This window comes from Leptinotarsa decemlineata, unplaced genomic scaffold (genome assembly GCF_025532065.1).
Source record: "Leptinotarsa decemlineata unplaced genomic scaffold, Ldec_3_MD MMD2_tig00002974_RagTag_RagTag, whole genome shotgun sequence".
Taxonomy (NCBI): Eukaryota; Metazoa; Arthropoda; class Insecta; order Coleoptera; family Chrysomelidae; genus Leptinotarsa; species Leptinotarsa decemlineata.
The window spans coordinates 5,442,135-5,468,520 of record NW_027412578.1 but is presented as its reverse complement, the minus strand read 5'-3'; the positions used below and the strand labels follow the sequence as shown (position 1 = coordinate 5,468,520).

Genomic DNA, 26,386 nt, shown 5'->3' with positions numbered 1-26,386 from the left:
GAAGAAAGAAAGATATCCTAATGAATATTTGAATTCCAATTAGCATTACATGAAATGAGAAAGATCTAACTCTGAAGAACTGTAGCAGTTCAGACGAGTGAGAAAATCCCCAGTAGCTTGGAATACACAGCCAACGAAATAATCATCACACATCGACTGTTCAAAGGCTTTGAAGAGAACTTCAACCGGGCAACAATATCATCAACATAGTTGATCGCGCTGGGTAGATATGTAGATCCACAGACAGTGGGTCACTGCAACTCGACCCCAAAAAGTTGAGCTTCTAAAGAAGCTACTGTTCTTTCGGACAAGCTGTGTTTTGACAGTCCAAGGATTATTCAAGGACTTCCTTGGTAACTCAGAAGAATGTATGAATGCTTTGAAATGGACTAATTCTGGTAGATTTTGCCAGGAGTCATTTGTGGAAGACAGGTTCCCCAAATCCACTGTTTTTATCACGGATCCTTGAGGTACACTACTGGAAACCTTTTAGATTCTCACAATATAGGGGTAACATTACCTACCTATTTTGAGAACTCCCATCGCATCGAATTTGTAAAAGAAATCTCCCTTGAGGTCTAATATGTAAAAATTATGAACATTCTGAAATATATAATTCGCCGTGTTGGTCGCAGGTTCAAGCCCCAGGCTGAACGATCGATTTTCACTTGATATCGTCCAACCCGTGTTAGGAATCACACGTCAAAAGGTGAACCTCGTTAGTCCTTAGCTCGTACAAGTTTCGACTTTTGAAAGTTGTCGTTCGTAGGGATGCGACAGCTGGTTAACGGAAAAACAGATTGCAAACAGATTTTTTGATGGACCAACTGCTAAACTCCTTTATTTGGTGATGACTAAAGTTACATATGGCGAAGAATTTCATGTTTCATCGCTCATAACTCGAAGTGCGATTCACTAAAGTTTGCTTGGAGTTTTTTAAGTTCAGGTACCTATTTATTCGTGTGTTCAGTAACATTTTAATAATTTTGTTTTCAAAAATATTTTTTCATAGGTTGTTACAATTTTGTTACTTCATCAGTTCCACATTATTGACGATATAGGAGTTCATTTCATTCGCATGAAATTTAATCTTCTCGGAAGAGAGAGTTGATGTGGGCTGTGTATCCAGGTTTGATTCTGTTCATGTGGTAGTAACCTTCTATTTATCTGAATTATTGCTTTTTCAAATCCGAAGTTTGCTTGGAGTAGTTGCTTAACTTTCAGTTTTATACACTAGTATACCAAAGGAGAATGTACAATCTTATTTCCTTATTTAAAACTATGTTTTGCTTATTTAAATCATCCGAATAACTTTTTTTCAGAGATAACAACGAATTGTTCCATCTTATTCAGAAGGTAATTTGATTTTCCCATATTATTAAGAAAGGGTTTCAGTATTGATATATTTTTCTATCAATGCAAAATGTTCCATGGAATGAGTAAATTATTTTCATTCCACTGTATATACTGACTGCAGTAAAGTGAATCACACGTTCAATTGTTGGAAAATATATCTGTTTATATTCGAAGGAAAAGTTAAACTGAAAAGCAGAACTGAAAATTAGGCAACTTGACGGATCCAAGACATAATTTTTCAGATAAAACAGGTATACAGCCACTGTTTGGTTATAGTTGTTTCTAATATATAGTTCTTCCATTTATATGAAAATGTGAAGCAAACAACTTGTTGATTTCATTGACGATGCACCAAGAGGAGCGAAAAAATTACGTTCAACGTCACAAATAAATCAAACGAAAGTGCCAACGAAGATTTTATCGAATATAAGAGTCATTATCATTTTTTTGTGTTTCGTATCAGTAATACTTTTGTTTAGACCATCGCCCTCTAGAAAAGTTCACAAGTTGAAAAAATTGTTAATTATCGCTATTTAAAATTAAAATGCGAGCAAGTACTCTAGGAAAATGTGTGAAATTCACAAACCCTCACAACAGACGAAGTCCTTCGATGTTTCATAATATCAAGGTTGCTTGTGATAATAGGGAAATATGGGCTACATAAGAATTCCGTTACTTTTGCCCAAATACCCATAAAACCTTTCTATTTGGCATCATAGAGGTACCGGTTCACTTGTTTTTTCAAACAGAAGGTTATACACTGAGATATTATGGCAGAGAGTCCAACAGATTCAACGTCACATCGAAACGATTTTGCAGAGGTTATTAACGACATAAGTAAACTGCATCATTATCTGTCATAATCAGTTGTCATTGGTAATGACCAATTTTATATAATCATGTCAAATCTGACGTGTTTTGATCAAGAGTACAACAAATTTGGCAAAATATTGTATATTTCATGTGACAGATAACTTATCTGTTTTTATTTCTTCAGGAATAAATCTTGAAATATAATCAATGAATATTCAATGAAAAAAAAAAGAAATGTCCACTGAAACCAACAAAAACCATAAAAATTCGACCCAGACGGTGAAAAAGGACTCCTTTATTAGTGTCAGGTCACATCGCTGTCCCTGTAGAACAACAAATAAGGAATTCGCGATCCCTGGGACTTCAACACGTATTATTTCTGCAGTGTATTGACAAAGGAATCGTCATACCTCAAACAAAAGTTGTAGCCGACGCGACGTGAAAGGCATATGTTACGTGGTGTTCCATGTTGGCCTCTTTGCGTCGTGGTACACGACGGCGAATAGCTTGTACTGCTTTTCGTCTGCAACTGTGTTTTCAACGAAACCACTATCGAATCAATTTTCAAGTCGGAATTCAAATTCCAAAGCCTTGGTGATCTTCTTGCAACCGTAGTGGCTGTAGTCGAAAAATTTCAAATGCAATATGAGGTTAACGGGAGGTTCGCAGAGTATTACTTACTTCCACGTTTCGACCTGGCCATTAGTTTTCGACGAAATCATCCCCTCTGATCTGTTTTTGGTGAGGAATTTCAACAGTTCGTTGGCCCTCAGACACTTCCCTAGAAGGTGGAAGCATGCGATCGTCGTCATGCTCCCAAAACAGGGTCAGAATCTGCTGTTCCCGCAGAACTATCGCCTGATCAGTCTACTCTCGTCGGCGGCTAAGCTGGCTGAAAGAGTTGTACTGCAAAGACTCAACGAAGAAGTTGAGGACCGAAATGTTCTGCCTAACGAACAATTCGGCTTCAGGAGAGATCACTCCACTGAGTTACAGGCTCTAAGGTTGGTCGAAAACACCATCAGCGAGCTAAACACTAACAAAAAAGTACATATTGTGCTGTTAGACATTTCGAAGGCCTTCGACCGAGTATGGCACGAAGGTCTTCTGCACAAGCTAAACGCGTTCGACCTACCTCGGGGCCTGATCCGGTGGATCGGGTCTTTCCTGAAAGACAGAACTTTTCAGGTCAGAGTAGAGGGCTCTCTGTCTGACAGCAGAGAGATCCTCGCTGGAGTACCACAGGGGGGCGTGCTCTCTCCGACGCTGTATCCACTCTATACCAGCGACCTGCCTAGGTCCGAACGAGTGAAGATATCCCTGTACGCCGATGACACGGCTCTTCTCTCATCTTCCATGGATCGAGAGCTCGGCGTCGTCTACATGCAATGTGCATTGGACGACCTCGAGCCCTGGTACCTCGATTGGAAGATCCGAGTAAACCCGGAAAAGACTCAGGCGATAACCATGGGAAGATTACTATTTTCTCCGGCTAGAAAAGTGAGAATCTCTGGAAGGGAGATTGACTGGCAAGCGCGGGTAAAGTACCTCGGCCTTTTGATAGACCGTAGGCTCACTTGGAACCCGCACATTATGTACGTCAAATCTAAGATCGGGGGTCGGATAGCCAGTCTGTACCCTCTGATCAATAGAAAATCAAAGATGAGTTTAAAAAACAAAATTACGATCTATAACACGATGTTCAAGCCTGTCATCATGTACGCTTCAGGCGTCTGGGGACAAGCGGCTCCGTCCAACATTTCCATTTTGGAAAGGTTGCAAAATAAGTTTTAATTAGGATGATTGTGCGGAATGAAGCCATCCGCAGAGATTTGCAGCTGCCTTCCATTCGGCAGTCCATTCAGTCGAGGAATGAGAGAGTTTTCGAAAAAATGGAAACTCATGAAAACCCGTTAGTTAGGGAAGCCACAGATTGTGCTGTAGATATAGAAGGCCCCGACACTCTGTCGAATGAGGCCCTCATGTCCCCGTTAACGGATGAATAACTTTTTCATCCATCCCACCCCAGCTAGGTAGGGGTATCCCGTGAAGGGCGGCACTGATGTCTAAGGACTTCATGCCGTCACCAATTCAGTTATGAACCCATTGGTCCGTCTCAAGACCAACAATCAGCCAAAAGGGTAGGGAAGCTGATCTCCAAACCTGGATGATATCATGATGACATTCTGTGGTGAGGAATATTTCAAGTGGTTCCCTGACGGTCTACTCTTTCCCAACGTTGAGAGGCAGCGTGAGGAAAGGCTGGATATTCTCAGTAATGTGATATCCGGCACGATATATGTTCGACTTGACAGTTGCCCCCCCAAAGATGTCGCTAATTGTTGTACTGGCGAAGTTGGTCCTTCTGTTAACATATCCATTCTTTTATCCCATCTGCTGTCTACGCTGGATCCAGTCTGTCTATATGCTTTGCCACATTTTATAAATCCACATCGGACCGAATAGGCTGGGTGCTCGTGTTGATGATAACTGCTTGGTCGTTTTTGGAATGTTCACCCACTCTCATGTCTTTCGTGCTAATGTTGTGAGTTTAGTGGTCAAACTGCCTCACAAAACGACACATTCCAACTATAACCGGGGTGGACTTCCTTCTCACGTTCGAAGAGATGTTTTTGCTCAGGCTGTTCAGCAAGTTCTAAAGTGGTGAACATGCGATCAGGGCTTGCAAAATTGAGTTGATGTAGTGGTAACTGCAGACCCTTTGGCTGCAAACTTATTGCCTTACAGTCGATTGTGTATGTAGATAGAAACTCGCACGTATGACAACAGTCAGGATCCACAAACTGGTCGAATCTTCTGGAGTGTTTGAAAGGACGCATGGCTAAATTGTTGTTGTACGGCGGCCTAGTCAGAAGCGACTTTGTCGAATCTGCTGATGGATTCGGACGAAACATCGGCTTTATCGGATTATTTCAACTCCGTTGGGAATTAGTTCTTTTGGGTACTGTGCGGGACGAAAGGCCGAACTTGCAAAGAAACGACCGCATATTGCAAAGATAAACATTTTGTTTCATCAAGACAACGCACTGTGTCACAAGTTAATCAAAACAATGGCAAAACTACATGCATTGAATTTCGAATTGCTCTCACATTCAACGTATTAGCCATATTTCACTCCCAGCGAATAGTGGCTATTCACAGACCTCAAAAAATGCTCACCGGTAAGAAATTTTGTTAAAATGAAGATAATATTGCTAAAACTTAGGCGTATTTTGAGGCAAAAGATAAATCGCACAACAAAAGTGGTATTGAAATGTCAGAGCGGCGCTGGGATGATTGTGTGGTCAATATTGAACAAAAAAAAAATTTTTTTTCTAGGTTAGGGATTTTTCAGCCCATGTCTCACAACCCACAGACTCTCGCGCCATGTGTTTACTTTAATTTTCAAGTCATTCCAAGTTTGAATGTATTAACACTTGGCAACAAGCCAACGACACCGACACATACATCTATTCTGACGTCACAATGTTATTTTGTCGCGTTTTATGTTATTTCTGTAGTTTTTATCACCTTTCAAATTTGTCGAATTTGAAAAATATTTTACATACGCGATAATCAAATATGAAGAGTTATTTTTCGCAAAAAATATATGCAAGTGCCTCGTTGTGAGTTCTGACATTACTAGGTACTAGGTATATCCGATGCTGCCAAATTCACTTTCCCAGAGAAAACCTTTGCTTAGTTAAATTTCACTAGTTCGGACTTCCATTGTCTACTATATAAAATGATTTGAATTACCTGAAATAACTAAAAAAGAAGAATTAAAACGCGGATTGCGATTCCAAGAATTGCATTTACCGGATACCCTGTGAGTGCGGAAAATCCTATATTGGTGAAACTAAGAGGCCATTGAATGTTCGCATTGCCGAGCACAAGAACACACACAGCGAGCGAGGGAAACCAGCAAATCAGGAATAGCAGACCATGTTCGGACCCATCAACACAACATCGAGTGGTCCCAAGCTGAGATCTTGCACAGAGAGGAACATTGGTTTAGGAGAAAATTCAAGGAATCCGCATACATGTTGTCTAACAACGTATTCAGCCGAGCCAGCGTAGAAATACGCAACATATGGAAACCCATCATCAAGCGAAAAATGGCCAACTCCCGCCAAAACGGTCATCTCACACGGAACCAGTGAAGCGGAAAATGGAAAGCGGGGATAAGTGAAAGTACTCGAACGACCTATAAATAGTCATCTCTCGGAGGAATCAGTCCAGTCATCACCCGAAGACGATTGTAGATACTAACAATCGAAACGTCGTGAACTAACGTGACTTGGAATCTCTTCACTTTTTATTTTCTTTCTTTTTTCATTTATTTATTTTTATTTATTCAATTGTTCTATTTTCACTTGTATTTTATTCCACTTTTATTTCATTTCAGGTTTATTTTGGTTGATATAATCATTATTTTCAGCCATCTCATTTTTAATTCTTCTTTTATAGTTGTTTCAGGGATTTCAAATCATTTTATATAGTAGACAATGGAAGTCCGAACTAATGAAATTCATCATGAAACATTGTCAATCACCTTCAAACAAACCTTTGCTTAGGTTCTTGTCTCATTGACTTCTACTAGGTTATTGTAATCCAAGCCAAAATTTCCATCAGATATAAAATTTCTTGTTGTCATCGAAGACGTGCAGTAGCACAGGATGGTCATGAATCTAAATATAGAGAAGAAGTTTTATATTCTGAATATGATATCTTTCAATAAATCATTGATGTATATTGAAAAAAAGGTTAGAGGGTAGAGAATATGGATATATGTGTAATTGGGAGAAAGAATGAACAGTTTTGAAGAGAGCTGTTTAATAAGTGAATCCTCATGCCAGATCCGGTCTGGAAAACAACAAGCAGACCAGCTCAAAACCTTTTGTTCTTCACGGGTGCATTGTTCGAAAGTTTGCCTGTTAATCTTCTCTTGTGGAAACCATATTGATGATCGTTTGAAATGATAAAACGTTCCAAATATCGAAGAAAGTGTTGATCAACAGTTTCCGCTTTGATTTTTGAAATCATGGGTATTGAACAACTGGCATATAGTTACTTGTATTGAAGTTGTTTCGTCGAGAGACAGCTTTAGACACTGATCACAAAAATCTAGAATCGTTGGAACTGTCGACTAGATTATTTTCTTATTCTCTTATTCTTTGTTTCCGTTTACAAACATTGTATATTTTTTGAAAAAAATAAATTGTTTTTATTATTTAGTGAAGCTGTTGGAATAAATTTAGAAGCTTTCGTTCAACATAAGGTATGTTGACTATGAGTATGTTGAAAATGTAATGTATGGTATGTTGAAAATGAGGTCAGGCTTTGCCGTCACGTGTTCCCAAGCACTGTTGAACTGATAGGTTTTTTTGTAATTGTGTCTTGTGCGATGTTTCAGTGTTCAAGTACTGTAGTTAGAACACCTCTTCTGTGTACACAATCCGAAATTTATTGTAAAGATTACTTAAATGTAAAAGTTAATTATATTCGAATATATTCATATACCAAAAGTCATTATTTAACAAATTTTTGAATTTTAAAAATAGAAGTTACGATAATTGAGTTCAGAAAATTTCTCTTCTTGAAAAGAAGTTTTTTGTTAAAAATATATCTTCAACAGTTTTTTGATATAATTTGGTTTTTACACCTACAAGATATTTACTGGCAATTGGACATCAAACACATATTCATTTCTATACAATTCAATTACCTACGTTTCGGCGACATTTGTCGCCATTTTCAGGGTTACGAGATAGTTGACATTGCTGTTCTTTGGTACTACTCACCCAAAGTGTATATGTTATATGTGCACGAAATAATCATTCACCCCTAGAAATAGATCAGAAAATATAGTGCAAACTTCTCTGTAATGAATCGATTCAACAGAAATGTTTTTACATTTGCGGTACAAAATCTTCAAAGTCTACGATACAAAATCAATCGCATTACAAACAACTCCATTCATTTATCCAAAAAAATAATTTATAAACGTCATACTTGCTTTCCCAATGAAAAATGTATATTTCCTCATGGAATAACAGTTTTAAAAATACTTGGTATTATATTATTAAATTGAGTATTGTTTTATGCAGTTGTATGTTGATATCAATTAATATAAATATTTGTTGTTGGCTTGGATAATTATGTGAATGGGTTGGTATGTAAAAGTTAAATTATGTTTTGGTACACCATGTATATAGTGAATACTGAATAAAATTAGACCGCCCATGCTCCCCCCTGTGGTTGTTATCCACTAGGCATGTTTGTAATGTTTACCGTAAACCTGAAGATGGCGACAGACATTGGTAATTGTTGATAAATGGATATGTGTTCGGTGTCCAATTGTCAGAGCAGTTTTTGATCAATACGAAAAAGTAGATTTTTGCAGAAATTTTCAATTGTTCACGTTATTCGTTGATTAACAACAGCTAAATGTCTAATTGTCAGTGCAGTGCAGTTTTTGAATAATAAAAGGAATTTTCAATTGTTCATAACTTTTGCAACTGTTCACGTGTAGATTTGAAAGTTCCAAACAGATTTTTAGATGCCATCATAAATCCAATGAGCCCTTGGTTGTATTTTGATTCACAATAGCAAAACGGCCAATTAACAGTGCAGTTTTTGGATAATTAAAACAATGTAGTTTTCTGCAGGAATTTTCATTTGTTCATTACTTTTGCAAAAGTTAACGTGTAGATTTGAAAGTTTCACACATTTTTGAGGTGCCATCATAAATTCTATGAGCCCTTGGTCGCATTTTGACTAACAATTGCAAAATATCCAATTGTCAGTGCAGTTTTTGAATAATCAAATAAATGTAGTTTTCTGCAGGAATTTTCAGTTGTTCATAACTTTTACAAAAGTTACCGTGTAGATTTGAAAGTTTCACACATTTTTTAGGTGCCATCATAAACCCAATGAGCCCTTAGTGGCATTTTGATTTACAATAGCAAAATATACAATTATCAGTGCAGTTTTTGTATAATCAAATAAATGTAGTTTTTTGCAAGAATTTTCAATTGTTCATAACTTTTGCGAAAGTTGACGTGTAGACATTTTTTGGAGCCATCATAAATCCAATGAGCTCTGCTTGGTGGCATTTTGATTTACAATAGCAAAATATCCAATTGTCAGTGCAGTTTTGAATAATCAAATAAATGTAGTTTTCTGCAGGAATTTTCAATTGTTCATAACTTTTGCAAAAGACGTGTAGATTTGAAAGTTTCACACATTTTTAGGTGTCATCATAAATCCAATAAGCCCTTGGTCACATTTTGATTTACAATAGCAAAATATCCAATTGTCAGTGCACTTTTTGAATAATCAAATAAATGTAGTTTTTTGCAAGAGTTTTCAATTGTTCATAACTTTTGCGAAAGTTGACGTGTAAATTTGAAAGTTTCACACATTTTTTAGGTGCCATCATAAATACAATCAGCTCTTAGTGGCATTTTGATTTACAATAGCAAAATGAAGTTTTCTCCAAGAATTTTCGATTCAATCAAATAAATGTAGTTTTTTGCAAGAGTTTTCAATTGTTCATAACTTTTGCAAAAGTTAACGTGTAGATTTGAAAGTTCCACACATTTTTTTGGAGCCATCATAAATCCAATGAGCCCTGCTTGGTGGCATTTTGATTTAAAATAACAAAATATCCAATTGTCAGTGCAGTTTTAAATAATCAAATAAATGTAGTTTTCTGCAAGAATTTTCAATTGTTCATAACTTTTGCAAAAGTTAACGTGTAGATTTGAAAGTTTCACACATTTTTTAGGTGCCATCATAAACCCAATGAGCCCTTGGTCGCATTTTGATCTACAATAGAAAAATATCCAATTGCCAGTGCAGTTTTTGCATAATCAAATGAATGTAGTTTTCTGCAGGAATTTTCGATTATTCATAACTTTTGCAAAAGTTAACGTGTAGATTTAAAAGTTTCACACATTTTTTAGGTGCCATCATAAATTCAATGAGCTCTTGGTCGCATTTTGATTTACAATAGAAAAATATCCAATTGCCAGTGCAGTTTTTGCATAATCAAATAAATGTAGTTTTCTGCAGGAATTTTCAATTGTTCATAACTTTTGCAGATTTAAAATTTTCTCGTATTCTTCTACTTGCCAATAGCAATAATTGCCACGATTTTCAACTTGTGAACTAGTCTACCCCAGTGAACTACTCTCCACACGGCCAAATTCGAAACGTTCATGAAGAGCATTCGGAAATAACCAGCAGGTGAACGGAAAGAGTAGAAGATTCTCATTTCAAAGTGCGTCCCGATAGAATGCAGCTGCCAATACCTGTGATTGCTATCTTGCACGACCACTTCGAAGTGCCTTCGATTGTCATTTGTTCCGCTTGCTCAATTGAATCAATGTGTGTGTCTGGGTCCACTGAAAATGTTGTTCTGCGCAACGCCACCGGAAACAAAACATTATTATTATTACGTTAAAGTCAGGATTGTTTCGGAAAATTTCCTTCGGTTGGCACCACCTAGAATGTTGCTGTGTAGGAGGACGGCTACTCTTGATTTTGTCGATCAACTCGATATATGTTCTTCTGTTTTTTTCTCAGTCGAAAATCTGCTAGTAGTAATCGAACCGACTATAGCACAGTCATGCAATTCGAAATTTTGATAAATCTGTCGTTCGCTATATGGTATCATGAAAATTTCAAAATGGATAATTTATAATATACAACATTTAAAAAGTCACCCCAAGTATTAGGTTGTTTGGGTATCTTATGAAAACAAACGATAATTGGGAAATTAAATTCTTGAAATAATTAATCAACTTGAAAAAGTAGAAACTATCTATGTTTGATCAAATAGATTGGGAAAAACCCTTTAAAGAAACCTGGTCGAAATTAACCAAATTCACTTAGGTAACAATCATGAAAAATTTCGGAGAAATCAATGGATGATGTATCGTAATTTACATTTTTGAGTTTTGATAGCTGTCAATGCTAAGGTAAAGTAATGTTAGTAAACACAGCTCCTTGACAAAAATTAGTTTGTATGGTGACTTGTCTTCCAGGTCAGATGGTAAGAGTACGGCTCTGCCAAACTCTGAAAACCTACTTCGTTCCCCAGCGAGGCAGGCACAAAGGCCCAAAGTATGTTCTCTGATGTTTCATATTTTCCAAACAGAGGCGATATACACTGTCATCCGACAGTCCGAGTGTCTGCATATGAGGGTTCAGATGACAGTGGCCTGTTCATCCCTACTATAGTAACTGTTTGCTATCAAGCTTCGAAGGGTGAATAAACGCCTTGGAGTGAGTCAATCCCAAAAGATTCTGCCAGAAGTCCATAAATCTTCTTGCCATCCAGGTTTCAAAGTTTGTTTGGCAAAGCCTAAAGCGATGTTGTGGAATTGGCTGCGGTGGTAGTACGCCCGAATCAGTATCGGAAGGCCGTGGATTCGATTCCCGCTTTGACCAGATATTTTTCTCGAGAGAATTTATCTGGTTGAAGCTGGGTGATTCTGTAACCGTGTTAGGAAGTACACGTTGAAAGGTGAAACCTCGTTAGTCGTTAGCTCGCACAAGTTTATCAACTTCTGAGAGTTGTCATTCGTATGGGGGCTACAGCTGACTAACGTAAAAACAGATTTTGAACAGACAGATGCCAATGCTAGGTTCTGGTCCGATGAAGCTGCTTGCAGCACCCTCCTTTGCAAAGGAGTCATCAGCCTCATTGCCTTTTAGGCTAGTATGGCCAGGAATCCAAACCAGAGATAATCTGTAAAGTCTTTCCATCGAGGAGACTTGTTTTTGGCAATTTGGTAGCAATTTAGACGTTGCTTGGTAGGAGCCAAGAGCTTTCAACGCCGCTTGACTGTCCGAGAATATTTTTATTGACTTGTGTATAAATTTGGATTCTTTCAATTCCCCCACACACAATTCAAAAGCATACATTTCCGCTTGAAATACAGTCGAGGTAACCCGTGGGTTGGGTTACCTATCAGGCGCTTTCCTAGGTAGCGGATAGGGAACGGCCAGGGGACTGAAGGCCCTGTCCGGGAAGCCAATGTGGCTTTACAGACGGAGTCGCCTGACTCCTGATGAGTGGCAGAAATGAGTAGGGTGAGGGGAACTAAAGCTCCCCAAAAGCCTTTGCAAAACATGCCACCTTGGACCATCCTACCCAAGCTAGTGTATTCGGCGAGTCTTGGCATACACCTGCCAATCTAAAGGAGATATCTCCTAGTGACCTGTCCATCTTCCTGAAAAGGACAGGATGGAAGATTAACTAGGAGGACAACTCCTCGGGAGGATGCACAAGGAGTCACATGTGGCCTAAGTGCTGTGCTGCTTTACAGATACAGATACAATCGAGGCTAGGGACTGAAGCCTTTTTTGAAATTTTTGTATTTCAGATACAAGTTTTCTGTGCAACAATGAACCTACACCATTTTAGTGAGAAAATTTTGGGGCAATAACAAAAATCCATTTCTGCCCAGCAACAAATCATGGAACAGTTCTGAATTTTGAAATATTACAACAAATAATATTTCAATTAGTATCGTTAGATTCGTAAAAACACTTTTTTCGAAAAGTGCTTCTCAAAAAATGGTCGCCATTTGGAAAGTAATAGTTAGACACAAAAATGTTACTTTTCCAACTTGTTTTATTCAAATATAACACACTAGTCAGTAACACTCCGCGATTGTAATTTTCTGATATCACCTCATGTTTATGTCCGATTATGCAATTTCAAAAGTGGCTCTGAAAGAATCAGGTAGGCGTAAAAACTTTCGAAAATGTCACATTCTGATCCAGAATTGTCTCAGAAATAAAAATGTTACAATGTTACAGTTTCATTCATAAATTTAGAAACGGAGCCATTTCCGGTGAAACAGTAAGTGACCGGAAAGTGAAAAATATGTGAAAACTCTCCTCTTGACATACCATTTATCTATACCAAATCTCATTTTGATACACCTAATACTCAAGAAGTTATGACTTGTCTAATAAATTTGTTGACACCTGGTATGTTCAAACTTTCATGATACTATTTAACTAACAACAGATAAAACATATGTTGACTGTGCTAGCAGGTCGATCATAACTAATGAAATTGGGGGTAGCTCTCGATTAGACCGGCATCTGGGACTGATTTGATCTACAAACCCTTAATTTCATTAGTTCCGATTATCCTACTTATTGTTTAAATCACTAGCCCCTGTGGTGAAAGAAGTGTGTAAAGAGTATGGAGAAGAGAAATAATATGCGAGTTTACCAATTTCAACAGGCAGGCCATTAATCCACACAACATGTTTTTTTTGAGAAATGCCTTATATTTTTGGCACACATTCAAATAACGTAGAAACGGCTTCATACGTAGACGGACTGAGAATTGCACAATTATTTTAATTAGAGTGCATCATTCGTTTTTCATTCGTTAGAATTCACCGTGGAATTGAAGTAAAGAAATAAAAAACTTTCCGGAGAGATTTCTGCTCTTGTCGAACATTTCAATGCGAAAGTTGTAGTGCCCTTGAGTTCTGCCTATTAATATAATTCTGTGGTGGTCGAGTAATGGAACGATGGTAGTTTTTTCGTCCATGATTACACGTATATGCTTGATAGTAAGTTATAGTAGGTGGGGCAATATATAGGCCGATATTTGACTGCGATGGACATTATCAAAGGCGTTCGTTGCCTTTGTATGCGAAAAATGAGGCATTCAAATATATAGACTATGCCAATGAACACGCAAACTAGCTATGCCACGTTGGTGACTTTATTATTATAGATTCGAATGAATTAAATAAAAAAAAACAATAGAATGAAGTAGGTATTCTCATTTTTTTGTGCTGAATGTCTAATGGAATGTCTATGAATGTCTTATGGAAAACCCTATATCTCATATTTTCTCCATCTCATACATAAAAAATGAAATTTTCATGTAGATTCCAATACAAAAAGATTAACGGAAACATCAAAATAAGATATTAACAAATAAAAATAATCTGGTGTATTTTCACTATATACCTAAATGATTAACAAATAGAACTGCTAGATACAAGTCCTAAGTCGCCTTGGATTTTGTCTGTTCATGAACTGAGCAGCACACCATATGGAGGCAATAGGCTTCAGAGTCAAACATCAGAAGTAACAGTATCATCATTATTTTTCCGCCATGTATATTGCGCCTGTTATAGGGTTTTTTTCCTGAAGCTCCAGAAATGCTAATAACCACTACTCACACAGTGATCATTGGGTCCGAGAATCATGTGCCCTAGGTAGAAGCAACGAACTAGGAAAGACAGCTTTCTCCATTTGTCTGGACAAGACTGTATGTAGCCTTGATGCGGCCAGCTGGTGTGATATTGAGACTTGAGAGTAGATATAGTGATATTCCACCAAAGTCTTCAATAATCCGAGTAACAATCTGAACAAAGTCTGTTAAGTTTCATCTGTTTTTCCTACCCTTCTCGGACGATATTCGCCTCAACTTCTTGTTGAATATAGACATACTGTGATGGTCAAGGAGGACTACATCAGGCTTATTCGTTGGTGTCAGCCTATAGCAATCCCAGGGCCGAGTTATGTCAGTGAATATCAACTTAGACCGCATGTGGTGAGTGGACAGCAAATGCATATGGATCTCAAGTACACTTGGTGTCAGGAACCTCTTCAGCACAACCAACTTCAGCCCACTCGACCTGGGGAAAGCAAAAGTCAGGTGCTTCAGTGAGCTGAGGTTTTCAGTATTCTTGAAGAAGACCCATGCATCGACTTTTCTTTATGACGATTGCTAGTCAAGCCAAGCACCAATCCATCAAGCCCGAAGCACCAACCCATCATTATATTTTCCCTGTATTATATTAGTAATAGTTAAGTTTCATTATTTCTTTTATACCCCCCATCCGAATCCAGAAAATGTGATAGGCTTATCTATAAACAGAATACGATTTTATAGAGCTATAGAATACTATGCTGTATCGACTTCTATGAGATATCGTATCTTTGTATCTGAAAAATTAGATTGTTTTTGCTAGAACGTAACTAGAAAGAATTTCATAAATAGCTAGTCCATTTAAATTGATGTTCTGGATAATTTTGAAACTTACAACTCCATTCAGGACAAGGAATGAACAAGAACACAAATTTGTTACTTATAAATGTTAAGCAATTCAGTCTTTAGCGGCAGGAAATCCAGTTTTCATCATTGTTATAACACTAACTGTCGATAGACAGTTTTGTGACCCGACTTTCCCGATTCTAAAATGTGAGATGAAAAAACCATCACTTATAGTAAGAAGAAAATATTCCTCGAGTAAATTTCCGTTTTTAAGGATAACTCTTCAAATCGTGAAAGAGACATCCATTAGTAGAAAATGTATTTACTCTCTGGATGAACTCGACCTCATAAATAGGTACAATTTGTTTTTACTGCAGCATAGAGTTACTAGACTGTAAAAGGAAGTGTCAATTCAAAGTAGTATTACTCGGTTTCATTCAATGGCCTCCCAGATTTCTTGATTCAACTTCCCTTGATTTTTTTCCGAGCAGTTATTCGAAAATTTAATTTTGAAGGTGAAGTTGATGTGATCAACTTACAACAGAAAATTATGAAAGAAATACTGAAAAGAAATCATTCATTTTTTTTACTATCGATTTGAATCATTAAGTTGAATTCCATTGAACAAAAATACAACATACACTCTTATAATTCAAATATCAACAGTTTTCATCAGAAAAATATATTTCACCCAGAAAGTTCGTTTTTTGCATCTATGACTGTATAAAATACTACTGTAACTCTAGTAATAACAAAGTCGCCAATGGTGTGCATTTAATTTAAATCAGCCTATATATTTGTCTAGAAAATATGAATATACTAAGACTACTATTTCAAAATGCTTCACTCTTCAGGATACAAAAGTTTTTGGTACACTGAGAAATGGACTACTTCAAATATTTTGAATATCAAATGATTTTCAATATATCTTTCTTAGTGTATTCGATTCTTCTCAGTCGTCTACAGTATTTTACAATAAAGAATGTTTCTTTGATGGTGGGGTATTACATACGATCTACATTTACATAGTTTCATGCTCAGACAGAGGTTATTTAGGAACAGAAATTCGATGAACTTGCAGCACGTCAAATTTTCTTCGATCCGCCCTATACTGATGAGGAGCACACACTCCGAAACAATTCTGTAGGTAATCATTTCATCAAGTCAATTGTAGATATTATTTCTCTGAGAAATTCTATGCACCGATATTGGCTATTGATTGCTTTTCTACAGTTAATTTTTTTGAAATTGATTTTTCGAACCTAAAGAATTACAGAATTTGAATATGAGATTTTTTCCATTAAACTACGTAAGTTCTGACGAAACACCATTCTTAGATGGTTAGGGTTAGGATAAGTCCAAAGCGAGTTGGTCTATTCGACTCTCCACCACAACTCGCAAGGGTTCATTGTGGCTCACACCTATTCACGCTGCTGTCACACACACTGTCTTTCAGCAGTATGAGTCTCTGCATATGATGAGATTCAGATGACATTGACCTGCGAGAAGGCCTCTTAGACATCGTAGTTCATCCCTACTGTAGTCCAACAACTGTTAAGTATCAAGCTTCGAAGGGTGGATAAACGCCTTGAAGTGAGCCTTAATAAAGCTGATTAGTTTGTATGCGGAGTGGTCTTTCAGGTTAGATGGTAAGAGTACGGCTCTGCAGAACTTTAAAAACCTGTTTCGGTCCTCAGCGGGGCAGGCACAAAGTATCTGCCCTGCTATTTCATCATTTTCCGAACAGTGCCGACACACAATGTCTTCCGACAGTCCAAGTCCCTGCATATGATGATTTAAATGACAGTGACCTGTAAGAAGGCCTGTTAGACATCGTAGTCCATCCCTACTGTAGTCCAACAACGGTTTGGTTTCAAGCTTCGAAGGGTGAATAAACGCCGTGGACTGATCCAATCCTGGAAGATTCTGCCAGAAGTCTATAAATCTTCTTACCATGCAGGTGCCAGGTGCGATGCCAATGACAGGTTCTGGTCCGATGAAGCTACTTGCAACTCCCCCCTTTGCAAGGGAGTCAGCAGCCGCATTGCCTTCCAGGCCGGTATGGCTAGGAATCCAAACCAGAAACAATCTGTTAAGTCTTCCTACCAAGGAGAGTCGTTTTAGGCAATTTGCTACCAATTTAGACGTGGCTCGATAGAAGCTAAGAGCTTCCAACGCCGCTTAACTGCTTGACTGTGTATGAGGTTGGATTCTTCCAATCTCTCCGCACACAATTCTTGGACAACAAGGAAGTAATATGCAAAAAATATGCATCCAGTTATCACGATTACTCTTAAGACCAACTTTTTTGTTCATATTCATTCATATTCGACAGACGGCTCTACAATTTCAGTCAAGGAATTCAAGGTTTTGCATTGAGAGTTTCAAAAATAAGATTTGTCTTTTATTAATCCAAAAAGATTGATTTTGGATCATCACTTCTCCCATATCCTCATATCACTAATATGGTGCCTTTTTGTCAAAAAAGAGGAAATGATTGAAATACTTTTTGCTAAACAATATTGGTATTCATTGTGACTGTAATATTCACCGATATACTAGTACATAATATTTGAACAATATCATTTGATTGGCTTTTAGAAACTTTGACCTATTTGAAGGAACCGTGTGAGTTGATTTTTGTATAGAGCTTTTAATAAATAAAGTCAACTCTTTGTATCCAAAACTTTCAGGAATATTGAAAAAAATTTACTTCGAAAAACCGAATGCTCTGCTTGAAATGTACTGTAAAAATTCGCATCGATTTCATAAGCAGCAGAAGTCTAATTATATACAGAGTGTGTTTGCATCGATATCTGACTACTGGCACAAATTTTTATGCCTGAAATTTGCTTTCATACTACTAATCATTTTAATATCACTGTGTCGTGAGATTTAGCACTTGGGTGATATGTTTCTCTATTTTCAATAATCTACTCTATTTATAATCGCACACAGACTGACAGGTGACTATTTTCTATTCTTGGTAGTGATACCAAACTATAATAGCCATCTAGGGAATCTATGATATCTTCATGCATATACTTCATAATGACATATTATTTACAGCATTTATAAAAAATATAAGTAATTGAATCGATATTTGATAAACGTTGTGTGTGATGAAAGGCCATTTGTTGAAACTGTTATTTTTTGCAAGTGAGGAAAGCAGAAGCGGTTGCCATTTGTATCATTCAGCATCTAATTACAAGTGACAATATACGAGAAAGCGATTTGTACAGATCTTCCGATACGTTTTACGAAATATTCGCTACTCAATTTCATAAACATAATACCGTTTATGAAACTACAGGAAAAACTCAAACCCCTTGTTTAATAGTGATTGTAATAGTGAATAGTAGTGATAGTAGTGATTGTTTGATATTCTGTAGCTATTGTTATCATTTCTCTGTAGTTCAATTAGACTTCGTATTGATTTTGGTGGTTGATGAATTCGATGGGGTTCGTATGTTTAAACTACTCGAAACCTAGTTATGGACACGGCTCAATCTTAATAAAATAATAAGTTGCAGTTTTCACTGGAAAGTCAAAAAAGATTTCTTATAAAGGAAAAAAAATTCTCATTATGCTTTTCTGAACTGACTTTATGAAAAACAAAGGCCAAGAATAACCTAAAGAGAGAGAGAGAGACTTTATGAAAATAATATTTGAGAATATCAGAACAACTTTCAGCACGAAAAACAGGATCATTGCGAAAACTTTTATCAATCCCGTCACTTGCAAAAACGTGGGTTTTAGTGACTCGAAATGATTGTTTTTTTAAAGTGCATATTGCACAAGTCAAGCCTGTGCAATTATTCATTCAATTCTGTAATTACTTACAAGAAACAATAGTAGGCGCCGTAAAAACACTGTCTCATGGTGATCACTCACATAAATTATAACTATTGGAAACAATAAAGACATTACTTCAATAATGGATGAACCAGGAGTGAATTAGTTTGTTATTCTTGTCCCATACCTTCTATTGGTCAAATAGGGAGAAGTTTCTCAAAATGAACCAAAGAGCATGGAAGTAGTTTTTTTGAATGAGAAGACCAACTCAAAGCATATTTTGGTAGAGAAACATGAGTTCAATCATGACTATGACGTATTACATTTAAAAGAGGGAGGTTTGAAACTCTATCTTTTGGAATATTCAGAAATCAATAAACACAACAACTAGCATCATTTGCTCTATGATAGAATAGGATTGAGTTTTTCTCCTTTGTTGAACTGGTTTTCTGGTGATGAAGAAATTAGTAATTAAATGGATATTTTATGTAAGATTTGTACATTTCATATACAAACTCATTTAACACGTGTAGAAACATGTTTTGTGAAATATTTAGTGACATTTCATTGATTTGGACTTCCATTGTCTAATAACATTGATATAAATTGATTTGAAATCCCTGAAAAAACCTATAAAAAATCAAAAAGTTCAGCTGAAAAATAACTATTGCATTAAGCAAAAAAACGGAAATTACAATGGAATAAAATACAAGTAATAGTTGAAAATTCAAAAACACGAGAGGAAAATTAAATATTATTAACCAGAAATGAGAATGAAAAATTGAAAGATTCCAAGCCAAGTTACTTCACGACGTTTCGATTGTTAAAATCCACAATCGTCTTCGGGTGATAACGTCCTTCTCTCCGTTTCATCGGTTTTAGCGGGAGCTGACTGTTTGGTTGGAGTTGGTCATGTTCTGCTTGATTATAGGTTTCCATATATTGCGTATCTCTACGCTAGCTTGGCTGAATGCATTGTTGGACAACATATATGTGGTTTTTTAGAATTTTCTCCCAAACCAGTGTTCCTCCTTGTGGGCGATTTCAGTTTTGAGAACACTTAATGTTATGTTGATGAGTCCAAACATGCTTTGCTATTCCTGATTTGCTGGTTTCTCCTCGCTGTGTGTGTTTCTTGTGCTCGGCAAAGCAAACTTTTAATGGCCTCTTAGTTTCACCGATGTATGATTCTCCGCACTCGCAGGATATCCGGTAAAAGCAATTCTTGGAATCGCAGTTCGCGTTTGGTGACCTGGCTTTCGTGAGGCTACTACGGATGGTCTTCCCAGATCTGCAGCAGGTTCTGATGTTATACTTGGACCCACTTCTTCTTATGCTTTCCGACAATCTTCTGATGTAGGTAAGTACAAGTACTGGTTGTGGCGGCTTCTTTTTCTTGTGAGGCTCTTGCTGTCTTCTAGCCAAAGTCTGTTCCACTATCCTTTGGAGTAACCATTCCGTTGAAAGTCATTTTTGATGATGCCTAGTTCCATTTTGAGACCCTCCTTTGTATTACAGACCCGAAAGCACGGTCTAGTAGAGTCTTGATGATTCCTCTCTCAGTCGATTGATGGTGGTTGGATTCCTAGTTCAGATACTTCCCTGTGTGAGTGTGTTTTCGGTAAACAGCTGTTTCCCATTTAGTGTCGGTCCTCTTCACCAAAACATCCAAAAATGCATTTCGTTGAGGACTTCTTTCTCCATTGTGAAAGGGATGAAAGGACTCACGTTGTTGATGTGCTTCTTAACCAGACTCAGGGCTTCTTATGAGCTTTTTCAATGGTCAGAGTTTCAAACCACTCCATATATATGTTGGCTATAACCGGTGAAAGTGGTGATCCCATTGGCAGTCCCTGCTTTTTTTTTTATTGTTACTTGTATTTTATTTCATTGTAATTTCCTTTTGTTTTGATTGATATAATTGTTATTTTTCAGCTAATCTTCTTAATTTTTCATAGATTTTTTCAGGGATTTCAAATCAATTTATATCATATCAAACAATGGAAGTCCGAACCATGAAATGCACCATGAAACATTGTCAACCACCTTCATACAAATGTTTAGTGACAATTTCACGAATCACATGTACATAATGGAGTCTGAAAAAAAGTCGTAAAACATTTTAAGTGTGTGGTAGACCAAATATACTGATTATCACACAAGATATTAATTGATGAAACTGCACGGAAAGTGCTATGTGGATGTAGGACACAATATATTAAAATATTTTCAATCTTCATTTGCGAAATTAGTATGCAATAAATAGAGATAACCTAATTCCATTCCAATTATTCCATTAGAACATGGTAATTTTTTATTCCCTCAGTTGATTAGCCGTCGAACGCGTTTCATACACTTCATCAGTGAAAAAAAATATCTACCTGTTTTCATAACGAATGGGAATCTGTTCAACTAGTATATAATTGCTTCCATCCCATATTCCGCGATGAAAATCAAAGAACACATTGTTCATTACATTGTTTATTCACCCATATCGGAATTGAAGTATGTCAATAAATAAATGAACTTCAATGAACTTAATGTCGAACATTTCAAAAATGTTATACATAATGAATGAACAGTTTTTTCTAGTGTATTACTAACTGGATATAATTATAAGTATTGCTCGCCTAATGAGAAAAAAATGGTCGTTTCATTAATGAATTGAAAATATCGGAGAATTTTAAATTGAGATAAACATCAACTATCCAAAGAGATATTAACCGATTCTTATAAACTATTCAGAAATTAGAAAGCCATAATTACATGGAATACGAAATAACACAAATGAAATGAAAAGAACGAAAACTTCATTCTATTATGAAGAAATATTTTGCTTTCAGGAGTTAATGAGAATTCCTCTTCGAAGTGAGTATAATCACAAAAGATTTCAGAAATTTTTCGTTTCTGCCGAAGGAATAATTTCAGTTTAATTACAGTTTTCAGGATAGCTTGTAGCCTACGCCAGTAACAACTTCAATAAAGTTGCTCCGTTACGAATCTTTTATCAGTCAGGTTCTCAACTTACGTATTCAAAAAATACTTTATTGTGAGATTTCCACTGAACAGTTTCACCAAAACGCAACACGTGTTTTGACATACAATGGCTCCTTCGGGCGTGTCTTTAGTGTAAAGAACAGAATATTCAGTAAGAGAACTGATCAATGCAAAATCTTCTGAGAACCTAATTTTGCCGACAAAATGATATTAATAGATCAGAACTTCAGTTGTAGTCTGTTTGATACTGCTTATAAATCGTAAATGCCATAATGGAGTCCCTGTAAGGAAATATAATGAACAGAATAAACAGTGAGAGAATATATCAATGTAAAATCTTCTATGAAATAAATTTTGCTGACAAAATGATATGAAAAAATCTGGAATTATGCATTCCTCATGCTCTGAAGCCAACATAACCTTTAACGAAGACCCAATCTATAATGTAGGTAGAAGACTCGAATGACGAATATCAATGAGGCTCCCCAAAGCGGTGAGTTGAAAAGCCAAGTTTTTATGTCGACCGCTGAATGGGAATCTCTTTCTGTCCTTATCTGCAGATTTCATTGCCAGCATGCAATTGGATGATGATGATGATCGGAGTGGGTTAAACCTTATTTTGTCTGGAGATTGTTGAGATCACTCAGATCAAGAAAACAAGAATGGATATTAAAATGTAAGGCACTACTGTCGATCAAAAACATGTAAATTTGCATTTTGTAATTAATTAGTAATCTTTAAATTGTTATACTCGATCATTGATAGTTTTTTTCCAAATGAGTAAACTAACAAGTCCGCAGTTAGTGAAAAAGTATTTTGTTTCATAACGTCATTGAAATTCCAAAATCAGGTACTGAATAGAACATAATTATTTTTATCCGAAATAAACCGATAGAGGTGCCTTTTGGTAGCACTTTGAAATTTCCAGAATATTTTGCTTATGTAATAGTTTTGTTGAGGATATTCGGTTTTTAATTTCACTGAAGTCTAGTCATTTGAAAATTACTTCAGAGGCATTGGAAAACGACTGTCAAACATTCAAAGATATCTGATTTATATATTTGATACACTTCATTGTGGAATTTTCTCTGAACAGTTTACAAAAACGCAACACGTGTTTTTTTATATAACAGATTCTTCAAGTTTGGTTAGTATTGTGTCAAATCAACAGTGTTAAAAAATTGTGGTACCACTAACTGTAAATTTAAGAAAATAGGGGAACATTTTCAAAATATTCCATATGTCCAGAGAGAACTCATTTTTCAACCTTTTCAATGTATGCTATTCGATTTTCATTTGAAAAATCCGAACATTCACTTCTGTGGGATTCTATTGAATTCTCATAATGGAAGGTGGGTCAAAAAGTTGTCATAATCAAATCAAATTTCTGCATACAAAATCTATGAGAGTCATTAAGATTTAATTTTTTTTTAGATTGGTATACTCTGTTATAAATAAACGCCTAACTATTACCCTTCTGCTATTTGAAATCATCAAGTAATTGTTTTTCTTTTTTTTTTTCAATTTTTCCTGGGTTTTCAATGAAGAGCAATCTTCAAAGTTGTAATATTACCGACTGAAATGTTCAATTAGTCAGTAACTTGTATTTACAAGTTTTGCATACAAACCAAATGATTATTTATATATGCAGTTCTAATTGAAATTTTTCTTTTCATTTAGGATTCTCAACATGAATTCAATTAACCTCCAATTTCAAACAAGTCAGAAATTAGGTATCATCGGAACTAGATAATATCAAATATTAGAACAGGCATGTATTTATAAAAAGTGGCGTCTTGAGGGTTTCTCGCATGAGAAAGAAATAAAAGCTTTCGTGATGTATGAAAATATCAACCACACAAATTCAACAGAAGGTCACCGTGTATAATTTTTTAAAATATTGAACTTTCCGGTGTTGTCTTACAACAAACAGTAAATACAAAGGTTTGAGTTTTTCTTTGATGTAAAATAACATTCCACATAATATAGACCCGAAACATACGAAATACCGATGACAACAGCAGTCGATAGGACAAACCTGTGATGTTAATTTTGGCGGACCATTTAGAAGTACCATCTAGTACGGACTGGTTTACAGCTTTCATATGGCCCGCGTGGTTTTTTTCTTCGACGCCGAAAACGGCCCTGTATATATCAATACGTGTATCATAGAAAAATAGTAAAAGGAATGAGTTAACCAACATTTCTAATGAGAATTATTCAATGGTGCATGAGAACAAATTCCGGTGATATTATTCTATGGCACTAATAGATTGTTAATTTCAACCTGGAAATTGGGCAATGAAGAAGATGAGTGACACTGAAGTGATTATGAAAGAAAAAACATGCACAAACGTTTACAAAAACAGTAGCATGCTCGAAGTTGATCGCAATGGAAACCTGAAAAAGAATGAGTGGTTTTGGTAATAGTATTGTTGCTTTTCTGAATATTTCACATCTCGGATCCTCAGACTTTCTGTCGAATTTTTTTTTCTCTGAGATCAGAATTAACTTCAAATTGAATAGAATAACTCTGGGACTCAGTTTCGATATAACTTCTTCGATAAATTCACCACGGGACAATAAACCCCTTCATAAAAGCTTTATTCTTCATTTGAATTTTCTCCCATTCAATATAATTTTGTTGAAATTATAGTGAATTATTTCATTTGGAACCTTCATAAGAAAACAATTTGGTACATGAACAACATTTCTCCATCCTATGGATAAAAATGAATTCAATAGAAAGTGTTATTGTCCATCTTTCTTTATATATTTTTAAAGATATATTTCCTCACAATTTTGAAAGTATGAGGAAGTTGAATTAGATTAGATGAACTGACAGTCAAGAATTCTATCATTTGGAATTTTAATGTAATAGAAATATTCATCTATAAAAATATAACTTCAAAGGGAGCTACTTCGAAATTGGTCCAATCAATAAAAAAAACAAAAACCAAACAAATATCATAAAGTGAATCAATAAAACAAATAGTTTTTTAATACTGTTTTAAATTTTACTGTGTTGGAAAATTGTTTATCATTTGGTGATTCGTTATATGCAATTATTCCTTCGTGAAATATAGATTTTCTGCAAAATGTAGATTTGAAATTTTTATTAACAGATTATTGAGCTGCCTTGTTTGATGATCATATACATTTCTTTGTTCTATAAATTTCATAGTAGAATGTTTATTTCTCTTGACATTTCATCCCGAAGCCTGAATAACATTTTATATCTAATCGTTGTCCAACTGTTATATTCTTTATACATGGTGTTTCCTAACTATGGTACAAAACTTCAGAGGGTGATTCGTTGATGAACATATGTCCGGAGTTGCTTCGTTTCTAATATACAGTACGTTGAAGTCAAAAAAGCGGTATTTATAAAATATTCGAATTGGTTGAAAATTGCTAGTTTTTTTTCTAGCCCTAGCTAGATTGAAAACCACAACCACTGACCATGCCACTGACTTGTACTTTTTTATTTTTTGAGAATAATCAACTGAAATATACAACTTGTGTTTTCTTCATATCTAACTTCGTTTTCGGGAAAAGAAAACTGAAGCCCATTTGCGCATCATAAACACCTACACTTTGGAAACTAGCTGGCATTGTTGTCATATCAGTGAAAGTCAGAGTTGCCAATTAGCAGTGATTCCATCATGAATAATATTGAATCTCATGAGTGATATTACTAACGCTGAAATGGCTGACATGCACTTCATTTATGGATTTGCAAATGAAAATGCGGAAGAAGCAGGGATAATTCATCAGGACAGATATCTCAACAGAGTAAAATATGTAAAACTGGGAGTTTTAATTCAGGTGGTGGAAGACCAGAAACTATAACAACGCGATAGAAGAAAATTCATCGGTAAGCACCAGGAAGATTGCACTGCAGCTGGAAGTTAGTCCAAAAATTGTATGGACAGTTTTAAAAATAAACCTTCTATAGCCATATCACATACAGCGGATCCAAGCTCTACTACCTCGAGATTTTCACCCAAGATTGATGTTTTGCAGGTGTTTGTTTCATACGATGGTATACAATAATAATTTTTAACCAAATATTTTATTTGGCAAAAACAAAGAAAATTTTTCACGGGATGCTATTATGAACTTTCTCAATGACCATTTTTGGCCGACGAAAATCCCCACGTTATTAGAAAAAGTCATTTTCAGCACGAATTTTTCCTTAACGTTTGAGAAGGAATAACTGGTGACAACCTAACAAAGCTAATTTTTCTGCCAGCGAGATCAACAGGTTAGGACGTGTCGGACGTTTTGCGAAATCATGTACGTATTTCGTTAGAAGAAATGACGGAACTTGTAAGAGGCAACAAGTAATTATTGCACGACAGGGCTTCAGCTCAT

At 36.0% G+C, this 26,386-nt stretch overlaps 1 protein-coding gene across 11 annotated transcripts in view; it reads right to left on the bottom strand.

Moving 5' to 3' along the window:
- The window catches only part of unc-13, a 477,247-nt gene that overhangs the window by 74,354 nt on the left and 376,507 nt on the right, over nt 1-26,386 (bottom strand). For 8 of the 11 annotated variants that reach the window (XM_074177326.1, XM_074177324.1, XM_074177325.1 and 5 more), the window contains one exon: nt 10,488-10,594. In XM_074177326.1, the coding sequence (XP_074033427.1) occupies nt 10,488-10,594 (107 nt within the window). Of the gene's footprint in view, nt 1-10,487; nt 10,595-24,047; nt 24,155-26,386 lie in introns of all 11 variants that reach the window. The other 3 variants (XM_074177318.1, XM_074177320.1, XM_074177323.1) reach the window with 1 other exon arrangement.